Source organism: Syngnathus floridae, chromosome 7, assembly GCF_059516105.1.
Source record: "Syngnathus floridae isolate MCC-2025c chromosome 7, RoL_Sflo_1.0, whole genome shotgun sequence".
NCBI classification, from domain to species: domain Eukaryota; kingdom Metazoa; phylum Chordata; class Actinopteri; order Syngnathiformes; family Syngnathidae; genus Syngnathus; species Syngnathus floridae.
Window position 1 is genome coordinate 11,422,659 of NC_142419.1, and position 19,541 is coordinate 11,442,199.

Below are 19,541 nucleotides of genomic sequence, written 5' to 3' on the forward strand. Positions count from 1 at the left end.
CAGTTTGTCAAGAGGCAGAACATTATTACAACCACTCAACTTATTGCACTTTTCTTCCTTCCCCCTCCTCCCTTTCCGTTTCTTCCCTTCTCACTGATGCTTATGTTCCCATCATCTACCTCCTTCTTGCTTCCGTGCTTTTTCTCTTATATAGGGCAGTTCAATTTACATGATTACATTCAAGCAGAGAAATAGAACCTACATGCTTGCTTCAACAGCACACGGAAGTCAACGAGTTGTCAGGTTTTTGTGATGTGAAAATGAATTGTAATTTTAGAATTGGTAAACTTTTAATGTCACTATATATCTGCACCTTTCAACTAATAATTAACTGGGTTGGCATTCCCTTTAGCATATCTCTATATAGTCGATGCATAACGCAACCCTAGTCAACCCCAGTTTGATGCAGTAGATACTATTCAATGCGCCTTTTAATTCGGTGCGCCCTATATATGAAAAAAATTCTAAAGTAAAAAATTCAATGAAGGTATGCCTTATAATCCAGTGTGCCTTATAGTGCAGGAAATACTGTACATAAAGTATAAACAATTATATATACACTACCGTTCAAAAGTATGACGCGGACAATTAAGTGAGATCCATGAAAACTAACATAATTGCACAAGGGCTTTCAAGGGTTTTGAAGGGTTTTCTAGTCATTCACTAGACCTTCTAAGGCAATTAGCAAACACAATGAACCATTACAACACTGGAGGAATGGTTCCTGGAAATGGGCCTTTATATACCTATGTAGATAAAAAAAAAAAAAACGTTTGCAGGTAGAATAGTCATTTAGCACATCAATAATGTATACCGTTTGTTCCTGATTACTTTAATGTTATCCTCATTGAAAATAATAGCGATTTTTTTTTTTTTAAATAAGGACACTTCTAATTAACCCCAAACTTTTGAAAAGTAGTGTATATATCATAAATAATTGTTTTATCTTTGTCTCCGGTTTTTAATTGCAAGAACACCAAATTACACAAATGTGTAGCAGTATGTTATAAACACTATAAATATGTCAAAGTTCCAACAGCACCCAGTATGGCAGATTGCCAGCGAGATAGCGTTGCAGCAAGAAATGGAGACAGAAACGGTCACAACAAAAACACACTAGACGATAACAAGCTGCTGACAAGTGTTAAAGAAAGACTTGGGGACAAAAAAGTCAAATTGACGCCAATGGTATCGAGTAAAGAAATAGATGTAGACAGAATATAAGCATAGAGACCGGATGAGTGATTGAGAAAATAAAGTGATGGATGAGACCAAAGAGACAGAAATGATGATAGTCTGATGGATGAGAAGACCAAAGAAAATGGGAAGATAAAGAAGACAGATGATTAGATGAGTGGGCGCAGTTGGTCTGCACCGCTGAGACTATTGTTGGTTATTTGTTGATGCAAGCATGAAAACATGTAATTGCAATTAATGTAATGGAAGTAAGGTGGGAAATTGCGAAAACTTCATTTGGTTAGACAAGCAAGCATTCAGCAAGATTCCTGACCTGAAACTGTTTTAAGAAAGACATTAACCTGTCTGATGATGCTATCTTTTAAATCCCATGTGTTAATACGGTGTGTGTGTGCGTGCATGTGGAGCGAGCAAAAGACATGGCAGGTGCAAGAGTCAACTGGTCTGGTCTGGTCTGGAACATTGCAGCAAATGAGAAAAAATATGCAAAATAACGCTTACACTTAAAGTGGAAATGGACGAAGCAATATTTTGTTGCCACATTTTCTTTTTCCTTTGACTACTATTTCCTATATATTTGGTCAATCTGCCCATGTGAAATGATTTGTTTCGATCGAAGGTGTGTTTCATTAACACTGAAGTCCTCAGGTCAAAATATTTGTGTTTATGAAAACAGTGTATCCGATCACAATTTTCAGATTTCATGTAAACGTAGTCAACCCCTCCACATTTGGACTCATTAGAATGACAATCTAATCCATTCAATGTCACTCACTTAAGAACCGTTCCCAGCGATGACCCTGATTATAGAATGAAGTGGTAAATTTAAATTTCAAATTCCATCTCAGTTTATAGGTCTTCCTTGTCACTTTTAGGTACGCAAGTATTTGCTCATGCTGGATGTGAGGAAGGATCACGTCAAGTTCTGGAGGCCGCAGGTTCTGCTGATGGTCTCCAACCCGCGAAGCAGTGTAGGCCTCATCACCTTCATCAACGATATTAAAAAGAGTGGACTGTACGTGCTGGGGCATGTCCAACTTGGCGAACTCAGTAAGAACTGATGTGGGACACTATTCAGATTTTTTTTTTTTTTAGGAAGAAATGTATATGCACCTTCCAAAAATTTAATTCTAAAACATGCTCTACTAACATGGCAAACATTTGCTTTGAACACGCATACCATGTAAGCCATGTTCCTCAAGCCGATATATATATTTTTTTTCATGGACATCGGCTGGGCCTGAATGAATAGTTCATAGTCTCCGATGAGTGTCGCTTGGTTGGGTGGAATTCTATTTTCATTAGCAGATGAAGAGCCCTTCTCTAATTTGAGCAGACACTTGGTGTTGAGAAATATGAGGCGGTTATTCACTCACAGATGGAATTTAAAACGGCTGTATTGTAAAGTAGGTACACCCGTATTATTTTCAGGCCATTTTTCGCCCTTCGATGTGGCCTGTGGGCTATGCTCTGTTGATACTGCATATTATGCTTTTGACTTACGTATCTGTTTATCTTTCTCCACCCTCACTAACAGACACATTACCCTCTGACCCTCTACAATCTCAGTATGCCTCCTGGTTGTCCCTGGTGGATCATCTCAACATCAAGGCCTTTGTCAACCTGACGCTGGCTGATTCAGTGCGTCATGGAATCCAGCACCTTCTGTTCATTTCTGGACTAGGTCAGTACAAATACCACATTTTGCTGTTTATACGCAGCTACACCTTAACATTCTAAAAGGATCCAGGAGCATGACATCACACGGTTTCTCATGAGGCAAAAGCCAAAGTGTTTGTCAATGGCACCAATAGCCTTCAATATCGTTTGACCGAGGCATAGTGATTGAGGAAACAGAATGAAATGTCATAGTTAACATGACAAGTTTACTTAAGAGAGAGCAATAAATGTACCTTAACCTATCTTTGGTGATCAGACATGTACATCCTAAAGGCACGCGGCCTAACATAACTTGTAATTAAGACTATAAGTTCTTCTTTTGGTGCCTGATGCAGTTTTACTTGTACTAACTCTGTTAGGCTATGGTAGATGGTATTTTTTCTGTTATCTATCAAGGTTACTATTGTTTGACTTTGACTTTTCTGTGCTGGGACTAATGGCACAAACATGTTCTTTTGACGGTTAAATGGATCGCACGCTGGAGTCTACTTAGGTAGACATTCACTCAAACTTAGCTCAGTGTGATGATGAAACCAGGACTCTAAAAAAACAAGTAGTAGCTCTTTTCTCTGCTCGGCCACCAAGCACTCTTGCTATCTTCTTTGAACTGTTTACGACGTCCACTCGCCTTATCTTGCTCTCCCACATGTTTTGCTGGATTAATTTATATATATATATATATATATATATATATATATATATATATATATATATATATATATATATATATATATATATATATATATATATATATTATTATTTTTTTTTTTAATCAGTTGTTTCTATGCTGATCTGTCAAAAGATTTCTTTATGTGTGGTGCAAAAAATCTTTGGAACTGCTGGACTGTTCTAAATGAAAAAATAGTAGTGAGCCCAATTAAACGACCAATCGACTTTCAGATGATGGATGGATGGATGGATGGATGGATGGATGGATGGATGGATGGATGGATGGATGGATGGATGGATGGATGGATGGATGGATGGATGGATGGATGGATGGATGGATGGATGGATGGATGGATGGATGGATGGATGGATGGATGGATGGATGGATGGATGGATGGATGGATGGATGGATGGATGGATGGATGGATGGATGGATGGATGGATGGATGGATATCTTTATACATTTATGGATACATGCTTGGAAATGCACCTCCAATGTTTCTGTGATAGCACACAATATTATTCTATGGTGTCCATGTAGGGTTCGGTGACGAGTGGTTGCAGTTTTCTGACAAATTATGCAACATAAGCTTATTTTACTATTGGCTTGGGTTTTAGATTGTCGTGTGCCACTATAGTGTCCTCAGCGCTCATGTTTTACAAACATTTCATGGCGCATTACACAATGCCATACAAAAAAATAGTTGCAGAGTCACTTTGAAATATTTGAGGACTAATGGATGACAACATTGATGCATTTGTCACGTAGTATAGGCCTGTGCACCTAACATTATTCTCACTAAGGCTGTGATGGGCTGTTGTAGATACGACTGGCCATCAGTCAAACAAAATCACATCATCATTTCTTTATATTTTTCATGTCTTGGTGATAAACAACGCAATGTTAATATTTCATGAGACAAAAAGAGCTACTATGATAAAATAAGAATGAAATTGAGGAGAAAAAAGCCCATGTGGATGGGCTTGGCCATGAAGATCAATGCTACTAAATGAAAAAGGGTATCATTACGATTAATGAAACAGGAACAAACCTTTCGTTGGTAAATGCTTACCCGCTCCTAATTCTTATAACTTTACCATCTTCAACACATTTTAAAAGTGCCTGGAGTGCCATCATGCAACATTACCCTCGAATGTCAACATATAATTTATATGCTTATATGGCATATTTCCAGTCACCCTGCTAATTGATAAGCTACAGTAAATGTTGGTGCTTCACTGTATAGAAAAGTGATTTGTATTGTGTGGATGGATTTTAGGTTTGTTTTAAAACAAATCATCTTGTCTCACTGACTCCTTCCAGGTGGGATGCGCCCCAACACCCTTGTCCTGGGTTTTTATGATGACAGCCTCCCAAAGGACAAGCTCTCCACAAATCATTCTACAGATCTTTCTTGCCTCTCTCATGATCCTGAGCAGCATCAAACTCCGTTCCATTTTGCTTCCCTTCGGTCCAGTACTGCAAATGATGACGTGCACGGTGGCAAGGTTCTGGGGCCCCCGGAGTATGTAGCGATCATTGCAGATGCCATGAAAATGCTGAAGAATGTGGTTTTGGCACGTCATTTTAATGGTTTTGACCGAACACAGGCTCTGTCAGGGGCCTCCTCCTCTCCAGGGAAGAGTTTTGTGTATGTGGACGTCTGGCCAGTCAACCTTCTGCGTCCGGACAGCACAAGCTACGTGGATACCTGCTCTCTGTTCTTGCTGCAGCTAGCTTGCATTCTCAATATGGTCCGAGCCTGGCGTAAAGCTACACTCCGTCTCTTCCTTTGTGTGGAGGAAGGGAGGAGCGTGAGAGGCTTGGAAGAAAAGCTAGGACAACTGCTGAAAGAACTGAGAATTAAAGCTCAAATTTGCCCCGTGCCCTGGGACCAGCAAGTGGCGCTACACTGGCAGCGCCAAGGTGAATGGGACAAGAGGCGATCATCTCAGTCCTCTGATACCATCAAGGACGAGAAGAAACTGGGAAAAGACGAAGAGGATGAAGACGATTCCGTCAACAGTTTGCCAAGCAACACCACGCGGTTGTCTGATGACTACCTGTCAGCTGTCAATCAGCTGATCCTCGACCAGGCCCAGCCACCGCCCGCTGTGCGCTTTCTATACTTGCCCCACCCACCAGCTGACACCCGTCGTTACAATTCTTACTTGCATCAGCTGGAGCTGCTGACTCGTGACCTGGGCCCCACTTTGCTCATTCATGGTGTGACGCCTGTCATCACCACTGATATCTGAGCACTCCCCTATCTGTCACATGCAGTAAGGCAGGACGTCATGCTTCGTGCAGTCCTATTGGCTGATCAAGATGCTGTCTGTAGCTGATATGTCACTTAACAGCATACTGGATGAACAGCCCTTGAGATCTGACCAAAACATGAGTACTACAATATGGACCAAACCATGTTTTACATTTCATTTTAACATCATGAATTCTTGGAGGGCCCCGTTAAAAAGACTGTGGAAAAGCCGGATGTGGTCCGCTGGTCATACTTTGCCCAGGTCTGTAATTTTGGAGATCTTTACGGCTTACATCATTATGAAGTAACGGTGTTAGCTGGAGGCAAATGAAGGGAAGCCAGAAGTAAACGCTGCTACTTTTATGCAGAAAAATGTCATCTTGTTATGGTTTTGTTATATTCACTCACATGACCATTTTTCTCGTTCATTCATACGTAAACACTATGTGCAAAGCAAGCACATTGGGTCTTTTTGCCTCCAGCTAAGCCACGCCCCCAAATCACGCCACATTGTTTACAAATTCTAAAGAGGTCCATAGTATACATTCTTCATAAGAGTGTTTTTAATGAAGGTAAAAAGTCATGATAATTTTGAATACTCCTGTGAAGTATCTAAGTGCATCTATAATACGTATCATGAATACATAACATGGCCAACCTACATGGGAATTTATCCTCTCATCAAGATGTCCCCCACCCACATCATTCCATCCCACACTGGCGAGAGGTTTCCACTGGTCGATACAGTCTGAGCTCAATTTTAAGTGTCCCCTGGCTTCCCTTGTGGCCTAGAGATGGGTTGCCCCACAATTTTGTTAAAATGATCATTCCAAACACCTTCAGATCAAAAAGTGCCGAGCGTGTTAGTGATCTAATGTGTGGAACTAGTCCAGCCTGGACAGGACTGTTAATTTTCATAGCAAGTACACTCCAGAGAGCTGGTTTCCATTTTTAGGATAGAAAGCTTTTTTTCTTTATTTGTTTGTTTTTCTGCCTTTTTGTTCAGCAAACTGAACAATTCACAGTGTTTGCAACTGCTTAGCAGATTTTTAGAATTGTTTTCCCTCGCTAGTACTGCCTGATCAGTTTGATTTATCAAGTGCCAAAATAAATGCAGTTGTAATTATTAGCCACTATTTTAACTGCTGAGTCATCACCAAGCGGCTGTCACTAAGCACCAAGTGTAAGATATTTAGTTCCTCCCCAAAAAACACCAATTTTGCATAATGTATGCTACATTAGTTGATCCTCTTCATGGTATTGAATTTATATACTTATTTGGGTGTTCACATTGTTTGAATTGAGATATTTCTGGTACTTGCCATTTGATTTCCATTGGTACGACTGACTCAACAGTGCTCCTTACACAAATGTTATGATACATTTCATGATATTATTGTACGTGATGCATCATGCTTATTTATGAAAAAAATAGTTTTGATCACTGTGAAATTCTAGATAAAAAGGTGCTGAAATAAAAGTAAACTTAGATAAATTAAGTTTTTATTGCCTCTCATTCATTTGTTGCTCTATGGCATTTGCAAAAAAAATAACATTAATACCATGATACATGAAAACAATTTTAACACCACTCTCCTTATCAGTGGCAATTGGGGACTAACGACCAACAATGATTAATCAGTCCAGAACTAATATATTACTTCAAAAGTGATACTCGCTCCATCAGCAATTTCTAACAGAGTAAAATTCACAAGCTGGTGTTGGCGACACCAGTCTGATGTCGATACTTTGTGCAAATACACAGAATGTGTCTGGTCAAAGAAAAAAAATGTATTTCAAATCATAGTTTCATAAAATAATGCAGATTTTATTTTAAATCCTTGGGCTAGCAGATGTAGATGGTCAAAAAAAATTGGAGGTTTAGTGTGTCTAACTTAACACGCTACACAAAGCATAAAGAGCCCAGACGTGCACTAAACAGCAGCATGTCAAGCGTGCAATGTTACCATCAAAGTTGGTAGTACAAATTTGTTACACTACTCAAGCAAAATGGTATTTTTTTTATTACTTGTAAATATGTACACTGCTGTTCAAAAGTTACCATCAAAGTTGGTAAATCAAATTTGTTCAAGCAAAATCACATAAATTGTTTTTAATATTTGTGAATATGTACACTGCTGTTCAAAAGTTTGCGGCCACTCATAAATGTCCTTGTTTTTAAAATAAAATCACAATTTTCTTTCAATGAGGATAACATGAAACTGATCAGGAACACACTGTATATATTGTTGATGTGGTAAACTCTAGCTCTAGTTTTTAATACAATATTTACATTGATGTATAAAGGTCCATTTCCAGCAACCATCCCTCTAGTGAGGACATTTTATGAGCAACAGCACTGAGATAAAGTGCATTATTCAGCGCTAAGATTGTTCATAACCGTAAATAAGCATCTTAACCTGGGACCTCAAGTATCGTATGTTGTGCCATATAATGTGGAAATGCCTGTTGATATGACAATAAAATTCCTTGAAATGATGGAAGGATAGCGAAGGAGGAAACGCCAGAGGTGTTTCCAAAATGTTCGAGTGTGACAGCATCAAAGGTAGACAACATTCTTGCTCAGTGTGTTTGCCCTGAGGCAAACCATTTTTCCCCCTGTCACGTCCACAGCCCTGATCAGAGGAAACATGTCACCCCCTCTATGTATCATAGCCTTAACACCCCGGCACAAGGATTCACATACTCACTTATCACTTCACTTTTAATTTCTACCCTCACCGCATGTTCACATCCACTTAATTCCAAAAGGCAAGCAGTTTTCCTGAGTCATCACATGGATCAGGGAAAACGAGAGAGGAAAAGAATTAAAGCAGTATGGAGGGTGCGATGTCAAGTGCAATCTGGTCACGCTGACACGCAGATTAAATTACCAGTTAAGAATTTTGGAAGCCAAACAGACTCCTGGCGATTGCTTTGAGCCAATATGCATTAAAATATGCGCAAAACGAGTCAGTTGGGAGCACAGTGCTGACATATTTAAAGTTCGGCTTGGCACTTCTTGCATAATCATGATAGTGAATGTGTCAAGGGTTTTTCAGTGTGCTGATTGCATGCCCATCATAGGGCAATCATAAAGGACATACAGTAAAAGTCTTTTAACTCAGGAACAATCAAAAGTAATATTTAGAGCAGTGGTCGGCAACCCGCGGCTCCAGAGACGCATGCGGCTCTTTAGCACCCCCCGTAGCGGCTCCCTGGAATTTTTGCAGAAATGCGTGAAAATGGAAAAATATGTTTTTTGTTGTTGTTGTTTTTAAATATGGTTTTTATATGGTAATCATGACAAAACCATTGTCATGCTGTAAAAATGCATGTAGTTTTAAATATATTAAAAATACCGAATTTAAGAATGACGCCAAATAGAAAAATTGCGTCATAGCCTGCGACACAGCACAGGTGAGTTGTGAACAGGTGTGTGAGTGATGGGCCATGGATTTAAAAGGCAAAAAGAAAAAGATTGCTGATGAGAACAGACGCTTTAAGAAACAATGGACTGAACTTTTTGCTTTCATTGCCAATGCTGAAGCATTGCCTGCATGTTACATTATCAATGAGAATTTGTCAAATAACAAGAAGAGGAATTTGGAGCGACATTTTCAGCTAAAGCATGCTAAATTTGCTGCCGATCACCCAGTTGCAACTGAGAGGAAACGTGCAATTGCAGTGCTGGTGGAGAAATTTGAGGACCGAAAAAACAATTTCAAGAAGTGGATCGCGTCTCCAAACTCTGCTACTTCTGCAAGTTTTATTGCAGCCCCGGAGATAATAAAGCGCAGAAAACCATTCACGGAGTTCATGAAGGGATTCATTCATTAAAATATCAGAGTGCCTATCTTCGGACTTCAAAAACAAAACCGAGATCATTCAGAAAATTGAAGACATGCCTCTCCGCACAAACAATATCACCGATCAGCAAATCAAGGACATCAATTCAGCTCCAGCTTTTTCTCAATTGCCAGTGATGGATGGATGAGTCGTGTGACGTGACCGATATCGAACAGCCAGCGCTGCTATGCAGGTACGTGAACTCTAATGGGCTGCAAGAACAAATGATCGAATTGATACCACTATTTTTTTTATTATTTTAATAGTAGGGCATACAGCTTATGCATTGACAGTCTGTGTTGCATTATAAAAGGCTTTTAGATTTTTGCTTCTCCAGACAGGTATGTTGGGGGGTTTTTTTGGGGGGGGGAGGCAATATGGCTCTTTGAGCATTTTGGGTTGCCGAACCCTGATTATTGCCCGAACTTGTATACAAGCTGCAAATGTTTACCCTACCGTTCAAAGGTTTAGGGTCACTCAGGCAATTTAATGTTTTCCATGAAAACTAACGTGATTGCACAAGGGTTGTCAAGGTTTTTCTAATCACCCATTCGCCTTCCAACACAATGAACCATTAGACGGCGTGGTGGTTGCTGGAAAAGGGCCTTTATACACCTATATGAGATATTGCATTCAAAACCAGAAATGTTCTATTATTTTTATGCACAATCAAGAGAGTGGGAGAGTGGGGGAAAAAACACTTTTGGCTGCACCACGTTAATGCTGAAAATGATGAACAAAGAAAATGAAAATGATTACCCCCCCCCCCCCTCATGATGCCCCATTCACAATATTTGATAGCTTTTTATTTGTAGCATAGCTCATCACGTAAAGCAATTCCAAATATTAAGACTGGTATTTTAAAATAGTTTTTCCAAGAATTTTGCTTTCTAAGCTGTTGTATTATTTCTGTAAATATGATAGCGGTACTAGCATTCATTCCTATAAAATAAATTCAAGCCAGTCCTCTCAATGTGTCTAAAATGAGATTAATATAAATAGTACATACTCTACAGCATATACTAATAAAAAAATGATAAAGAACTTTCTGAAATTATTAATCATCAGAGAAAGGGTCACTAACCTTTTTGCTCGTGAGAGCTACTTCTTGGCTACTGATTAGTGAGAGTGGCTTCTAAATTGATACATACTTCTGAAATAACTAATTTGCTCAAGTAACCTTTAACCCCTTTTGGGGTTAAGATCAGGGGACGTCATTAATATTTGTGTTCAAGCCATGTTGTGATTAGGAGTTATTTAAATTTGACTTAATTGTATGTGTTATTGCTCACGTTATTCTTCTTTGTTAACAAGCTGACAATGTTGATTCTCGCAATAATTAGGGAACAGAAAAATACATGCAAACGTGTTTTCATACATCTTTGCTAGTGTTCACATTTTGAAATTATTATGAGATTCATTATCACTTCTGAACCACTCCTAGGAAATCACAAATTTCTATCATTGTTTTTAAAATAGCCCCATGAGCTACTCATTTGGTCTTCACCATGTTGCTGACCCTTGCTGCAGACTTTTCCCCTCTTTGCTCTGCTGAGGGTATAATCATCATAGTTGTTATTTAGCATTGGTCATCAACTCGGAATTCAAGGTTGCATTTCGTCAGTCACCATTTTCCACTCTTAATGCTTTGTGACAAAATAACCTCCCATGAGCCTGTCCTTGACTTTTTTTTACCCTATGCCATTTTTGTCACTAACCTGCAATAATTACTTATCTTATATTCAGAAACTTTGAAAGGTGGCTCAGTACTTCATAACAGATCTGTTTGTGTGAGCGTGTGTTCATATTCTATTCCAAATATATCATACATCCACTAGACACAGTAATTTGACCACTTTTACAATATAATGGTATGCAGTGCATGTGCTGAATCAAATATTCTGCCTTACTAATAGTAATAATGTTCAGTTTTAAACCACACTCTCAGAGAGGTATTCATTTAACAATTATGCTTGTCTCTTAAAGTGATGTTGAACTGTGCTGCATCATACTGAAGATGCAACCAAACTCTTCAATTTGTTGTCTTTTCCAATCATTCCAGCATATAAACGTTTCCCATGAAATATCATAAACATAATTTATTGCTGTAAGGTCACAGATTGTATTTTGTCCATATATACGTACATTGAACAGTGGCTAGATGGAAGACATGGCAGACTCCATTGTGCATTTTTGAAAATGAAGGTATGTAACATAAAGGCAGCAGTCTTTTATCACATGTTCATCAACCAGATTTTTTTTTAAGGACAATTGAGCCTGTCAACAAACCAATTTTCTCTCTGCAGTTTAATTTTTGACGTTAATTAGCATTGGTATCTATGAAAATGCATTGGGGGGGAAATCCATATATGGAATGACAAGCTGCATGTAATGTAATCCATCTGTAAAGGATCAGCAGTGTGCGAGGCGTCTCGCCAGGCACCACACCGAGCCTCCCGTGGTGTGTTTGAATATTTATGCTGATTGTGCTTGCTGAGCCACAGGTGGACGACTATTGCTTATTTCTTATTCTGTCTCATTTGTGGACTGCACTATACTACGAAAATCAATCATTTCTGTGCTCAGGAAGGGTGGTAGGATCTTCATAAACATAGCGACACCCTGGATGAAGAACATTGCGTTTTGGTTTCCCCTGTTTCACCATGCGGCACAACCGCATTTGTGTCTTCTATAGGGAGATGGAGATGTGAGGAAGAAATGACATCATATGGAACTGATAGATAGTAGACGCCACCAAATCCATCACAGTCACTCACAGGACACTGTGTGTCTACCACTTGTGCTTTAGTGACAAAATAACTGGTCTGGAATAAACTGCTGGATGTGTTTGTGTGTATGCGAGGGTTTGTGGGTATGTGTGTGCGTGTATGTGTGCGTGTTTTAATCAAGATTATAGGAACAATGTGTAGAATGTTTTGATTTTCCTTAAATCATTTTAGAAGCCCACTTTTAATTTCAAGAACATGCAAAGAAATGTTCTATCACATTTACCGTATTTTACGGACTATAAGGCGCACCTAAAAACCTAAAAATGTTTTCAAAAGGCGACCATGCTCCTTATAGTCTGGTGCGCCTTATATATGGACCAAATTCCTAAATTTAAAATGGCCCGAAGCATTGTGTCATGAAATCAATCATAAGTGGCACGCTGATGACTATGAATCATGAATCAAAAAGACTATGGATCATTATTTTGTGATTATAAAGTAATTTGTTGCATCTGAAGTTGAAATAAAAAAGATAAAATGGTGCGCCTTATAGTCCGGTCGCCTTATATACGGACAAAGTTTTAAAATGGGCCATTCATTGAAGGTGCGCCTTATAGTCCGGTGCGCCTTATAGTCCGGAAAATACGGTAAACGTATATTTTTTTTACACAATTGTAGTTCTAGTAATTGCTAATTATGTTGCATGAGACGTGCCTCACCATATACGACACTGATCAATGACTACAGCATGGTAACAAATGCAATGCATTTACTTTGTCACTTGAGGACATACTAGAAGTCAATTGAGATGACATTTGGCTTGCACCTCAGCTAAAAAAAATGGTGGTAGGATAGCAAAAAGTGCTCTCTGTCATCGTACGTGTGCTTCAAAATGCATGTGCTTCAAACTTGTCGCATTCTATTAGTTCATCACTAGATGGCAAAAACATCTACACGTTGTCACCGACATGGTGCAAGGTGCAACCCATAATAGTGTTTGATTTCCCTGTAGACTGTATTCACTCTGTCATCCTAAAACAATTCTCCTTTCTCTCATTGTAATACAAGTCCATTAAAAAGTCTTCTGGATTTTGTGCAACCATTTGGACAACTCTTTTCCTCTCAGTTGCATTTTATGCACGATGTGACGCATACATTTTAAGAAGCGATGAATCATTGCTGCATTGATTTGGGGGACTTTGTGCAAACACCTCAACAAATGAGTCTCCATAAAGTGTAGCACGCCTTGCCAGCTCTAAACGATCCAACATTTATTTACTACTCTCTGTAATCCCTTTGGTTCATAGCCCATCACAGTCCTCGATTGAATACAGTGGAACCTTCAAAGACAAAGACCACTAATACATCTCAAATTCCAATTTGTGATCATTTCATTTTCTCCAAATTACTTGTCCAATAATGGCGATTGTTTTGAATTTTCATTTCTAGGGGACTTTTAACAATAATTGACTTTTATGCAAATGCCCATTTCTGTGTGTCTGTCGAAAAAAATACCAAAAGAAAGTAAACTTCACCCATGTGCACAGACTGCACATTAAGCTTGACTTCTCTTGCGCTGAGCTAGAAAGCAGGGCCCATAAACTGCCTGTTTACAAATAGTTGGCTCAAGAGGGAAATTATACAATATTTTGTCATCTGCCCGTCTCTAACTTGTGACATCAAAATTTGGTAACTCTGTTTGGTTTGGTGACGTCTCCACCATGTCACATGCACAATGCAGTGTATGAAGTGCAGCTTCCACAATTAATTATTTTTTGTCACAGTCTGGAATCTGCTCTCACAAGTAGAAGCTTGCTCATTTCAGCAAAACTATAATTAGTGTGTGACATATGTTCTTATTCTAGATCATTGTGATAAAATGTGAAATAAATGCACAATATAGCTCCTATATACAATAAATGTCTAATTCTCAATTGCATATAATCTTTGCCAAATTTGAGGTTCGAGTATTTTAAAATATTACTGATATATAGCAGATGATTATTGATGCTGGTGTCCGGTAGTGAAGTGAAGTGGTTTAAGGTAGACTGTTATGTGTTTTGTGCTGAGATAATTGATTACAGATTTGGTTTAGAGCGTACTCACCACAAATTTTTATCTCACATATTTTTTGCACTTATTTCCAGACACTTTTTTTTTCTGGCACACCACACACCAGACATATTTCAGACATATTTCATTCTGTTTGGTATTATTGTTGTCACTGCAACATGTTTGCTGTTGCTGGATAATCTAAACTACCCTTGCTTTGAATTAATTATTATTATTATTAGGTGAGGGCTCCACAAACCCTATCTATGGTGTTGTGTTTAATGTGCCCCAGTCTGCTTCAACCATGTTTCGGAAAAAAAAAAAGCCTCCAGGACTCATTTGGTGTTCAGCAATCAGAGCGGTGACCCAAATGAAGAACAAAAGCGGATCTCATCTCTGCTCTGCTTCAGTCCTGCTGCAAGTCATTATCATCCCACCTCTTATTTCACTGGCTGTCACCTCCTGCTGCCCCCACCCTGCCACAGATGTAATCACATATATTCAGTCATGAAGATTAAATTGCATCCACTCTACCTTCTCCTGCAACCACTTTCTTTGCAAAGAGAAGTGTGGTCATCTTTTTGTGGCTCAGAGAACAAACAGATTGCTTGTCCCCAACACAGCCAAGATGAGCGTGAGCCCTCCAACAGAATCGCTGAACTGACGGCATAAAACTGGACGATTGTGTCTGTGAAATTAACAAAGCAAATTGTTATGAGGGTTTGTTTTTGTGTGTGTTTACAGCTCTAATTAGTTCACTATGCTGTGAGTAGAATGCTCAGGTTAGCCATGCAGAAGAAATGGGGGGAGTGCACCCACAATGTTAATTTTACAACCAACGTGCACGTTCAAGAGCAACAGAGATCTTTGGCAATAGGTGTTTCATTGAAATTTGGCATGTGGGAAATAACAAACAGTTTAAGTTATATAGATAACATATAGGTTGTCTTAGAGTATTTATATTTTAGCAGGTCAAAGATTTTACTCTTTTTCAAGATTGAACATTTTTTTACTAAATAATTTTCCACAATCTAGTGCAAATGAGGTTTCAAAAATTCTCCCGTTGCAAAAACACTTATGCTCGTGATTGTGACCATTTAACACTAGTTATAATTTGCTGCACTATTAGTATACTTTACTTTGATGAGTGACTTTTACTTTTACATGACAGGTCCTTTCTCATATTCAAATAGATAGATGGAATGCCTGCCCACCCATCAAGAATGGAATTAAACAACGCTGAATATCTGCTGACGATGCAACTTGAGTAGTCATTATATCAAATAGTGTTTAATGTACTTTGATTTCAAAACTATATGGTGAGACCAACAATGGCTACAAGAGGTAGTTAAGGTAGAGCAGCTAAAAATTCATGTTTCCAGATGCATCCTCTAGGCGCAAACCAATACAATTTGCTCATCCAACATAAACATGCTCTAAAATGGTTCAATCCGAGCAGTATGTCAATGTTAAACGTACACCCGTTGACAGTGAGGGAGAAATTCAACAGCGTTAAAGCGCTGTAAAGTACATTTAAAGTTTTAGTATCACCATAAAAGTCGAGGCCCGCATGATGCTTCCTGTAGCTGTGATTTGATTCTCATCAGTACTCGGCCTTCCTTACAAAATGTTTTCAAAATGTGGTTATCACTCACTTTTCTTCACGTTTGCACGTCGTTCTTGATGGTATTCCCAAAGTGCCATCGTACCTACGTACATTAAAAAGTGCTGACATCGCTACCTACCAGGAAGTAAACGCAGAGACTTTTGCCACTGATTTAGACAAAAATCGCACTGGAAAATTTTGGGGCTTTCATAATTGTAAAATAAAGCTGTGACTTTTGCTCATTTTAGGAGGGGAGGTGGAGATGAGGAGCAGGACAAAAAAAAAAAAAAAAGTGCATCTTTGGGTGTCTATTCAGACCAGAAAAGTCCTTCAGTCCGCTTGTTTGGTCTAAACCAAACAGTCAGGTCTGAATACACCCTTAGACTAATGATGCGGCAATAACGTCAAGAGCTTAATCTCATTTGTGAGCTACTATTCCACCAAGACCGCTTTGTGGTATTTATTTCAAGATGAGCAGGGAGCAATGTTTTCCTAAACACATCACTGTATATCATCATGTGTCTCCCAAAGCTCAGGCCACTGAGACCTATTAAGGCTTACTTCAGTTGTCCTCCTGACATTATTTAGAGGTTGCTCAGGTCAGGACCATGTCTGAAACTCATGGAGCGTAACTGCACCCAAACTAATGTTTCACCTTCCTTACTACAAGCTCCGATGCGCCTCAGAGGAAAATTGTTTCAGTTGTATTGAGAGATACGTGCAAGGCCAGAATTGACAGGGAACGCTTACACTTTAGTGTTGGGTGAAGGTGCGTAAATGACAGAGTTAAATTAATGGGAGAAGCAAACTGTAATTTGTCTGAAATGCATAAAAAATAACAATGACGAAGTTACAGATTGACGATTACAGTTTTGTCTTGACTTGGAATAAGTAATATTTATTTATTTATTTATTTACAAATGTATTTATAGATTTATTTATTTTTATTAAGTAATTGTTGCGGTAAATGCAACAGTAAACCCATTTTTTCATACACGAAAAGTTTTGTTTGTTCTATAGCATAGCATATGTGCAATGATTGTACTTTTATGTCGTCAAGCAGAGAAAGTTTAGGTTCCAGAGTAGAACAAAGACGAGGACAAACCACAGAGAGAGGACAAAAAAAGCAATGATTGTAACCGTGTGATCTGAGATGAGGAGCAGAGGGAGAGGAGGAAATAAGAGTCGACATCCTCATTCCGAGCAAACATCTGCTTAACTTGCCTGTGCAATGGCGCTCTGTGCCGGCTGACAGCAGCGGGTTGAGCTTTCAGTGCAAACAGATGGATTTAGACTTCCACTCAGACACTTGGCAATATCTGCTGCCTCAGGTGAGGTTTTAGAGGTTGGTATTGAATCGGGCATAACAAACCACACTCAGGATAAGGAAAGTTTAAGCGTAAATGGGATTTTCTTTTTTAATTAGGCAATCCGCTAGCACGATTCAGGACAGCACCTGCATACTTTTTGCCTGGAGGTTCTCACCTGTGTGAATTTGTTGTAGAAACTATAAAGAGAATAAAAATGCGACAGGAATAGTGGAAGGAGAAAGACAGTTGAATGAAGTTTAATTACTATCCAGATAAGTTTATCTGTGGTTTTTAATGTGATGCTGCTCAAATGTCAATTCTATTCTCAGATAAATAATCAGTGTTACTAAGAATTATTTATTAGTTTTTGTGCACTAAACAATGTCAACGTGGATGTGTAAGTTTTGCCTGTAGTCAATCAGAAAGTGTGGCTGTGTGTGTGTGTGTTTGTGCACGTGTGCGTGCGTGTGTCGTGTCTGTGTGCATGTGTGTAAATACCTTGAGACGGGGTACGACAACAGGAGGGTAAAGAAAAAGGAAAAAAGCCATACAAAAAGCTCAAGCTCCCTTCTGATTGAATTTGTTGAGGCGTGGCATTGAGATAGATCACAAACACTGATTTGTGTGTGTAGTGTGTGTGAGTGTTTCCGACCATTGCCCAAAGTGGAAAAAGATGGAATTTCCTTTCCAGATGTGCGAGACTGGTATCTAGTGTCTGCGTGTTTGTGTATTGTAGTTGTAGGTGTGCGTGCGTGCTTTTGTGTGTGTGTGTGTGTCTGTGTGTGTATGTGGGTGTGTGATAAGCACATTTGTGTGTGCATCAGCATTCATGCAGTCCTGTGAGTGTGATTAGATATTTACTCTGTGCTGCAGTGTGTGATTAAGTGTGGTTTGAAGCAGTGGTTTTACGCTACACTGCGTCACTGACTGCAATAACAATACTCACATGGGTGGAAAAAAAAAAACACAGCAGAGTGCTCAATTTCGTACCTGCTTTTTAAAACTGCCTCCCATTTAAGAAAAGTATGTTAAACTACCATATCTGATGGGTAAACAAAACAAATTGGAACACCCAAAGTGGTGTATTTGCACTCTTTTTACTCATTCATTCATTCACTTATACCGCTTATCCTCACAAGGAGTCTATCCCGGCAATCTTTGGGTGCTAGGTGGGGGACACCCCGAACTGGTCGCCAGCCAATCACAGATTACATAGCAATAGACAATGAATGAATGACTACTGTTTGAATACACACATGTACTTACATCAACACGGGCAATTCTTGTTGGTGAAAGTTTTCATATTTATTGTATTGATTTATTTTTTGGATTATAATCCAGTTTACTTTGCACATGTGCACAAGCAAATTTGCAAGACTGCAGTTTTAGGTTTAGGAATTCAAGATGCATTTCTATTTTACAGTATTCACAAGACCCTTACTCATAAATTTAAATTAGCTATATTCAAGATTTTAACCCAGGTGCTGTACCTGCTCAAGATGCCAACAGTAGTTGGGAGGGAGTACAGGGTCAGGCCAGGATTTGGTTTCTAGGGCTAATACACAATTTCTTTACAATGTGTGAATGGGAGGATACAGATTCTGGTTGGGATTTTCTATTTGGAGCCATCTACTATATTGTTTGCTTACGCAACCTTGTTTTGTCTGAATCAGTAGATGGGTTTGCAAACAATGCTCATGTCATACTTAACAAGAATATACGTAATAGTTAAATTAGGTTTCACTTTTGGTTAAGAAGAAGAACTGATGAATGAAATTGAAATAATGGCCTGTGCAATAGGTTTCACTTGACTGTTCATTTTTACCTTCATTTATAATGAAGGGTCATGATCAGTTTATTTATAGGGTTGAAAGGAATGAGGTTCAAAAAGTCATAATTGTGTATTTTCACCCACCAATTTATAAAGAAAATGTAGAGTGCATAAACAAAATAATTTACTTGACATTGATTCGCATTGAAAAAGACAACAAAATTCAAATGAGGTCAGGATTACTGATGTTAGAGCCAGTGGTGTGATGATTCATATCATTTTGCTTCTATCAAGTCGGATTAGAAAAATAAATCATTTGAGGTGTATTGCTCACTCTTTTCACTTGCACAACATAAACTCCTACGACTGTTGACTTACACCATCTACAGCTACCTGAGGAAGGACATCAAAATGAAA

At 38.8% G+C, this 19,541-nt stretch overlaps 2 protein-coding genes across 2 annotated transcripts in view; both read left to right on the forward strand.

Moving 5' to 3' along the window:
* Positions 1-7,306, forward strand: part of LOC148395231 (solute carrier family 12 member 9) — a 35,494-nt gene extending 28,188 nt beyond the window's left edge. The window contains exons 11-13 of the mRNA XM_088381328.1: positions 2,073-2,247; positions 2,735-2,881; positions 4,871-7,306. Of these exons, the coding sequence (XP_088237454.1) occupies positions 2,073-2,247; positions 2,735-2,881; positions 4,871-5,805 (1,257 nt within the window). The 3' untranslated portion in view covers positions 5,806-7,306. The remainder of the gene's footprint in view (positions 1-2,072; positions 2,248-2,734; positions 2,882-4,870) is intronic.
* Positions 7,307-9,596: 2,290 nt separating this feature from the next.
* The window catches only part of ecel1 (endothelin converting enzyme-like 1), an 82,347-nt gene continuing 72,402 nt past the window's right edge, over positions 9,597-19,541 (forward strand). The window contains exon 1 of the mRNA XM_088381550.1: positions 9,597-9,849. The gene's annotated coding sequence lies outside the window, so the exon portion shown is untranslated. The remainder of the gene's footprint in view (positions 9,850-19,541) is intronic.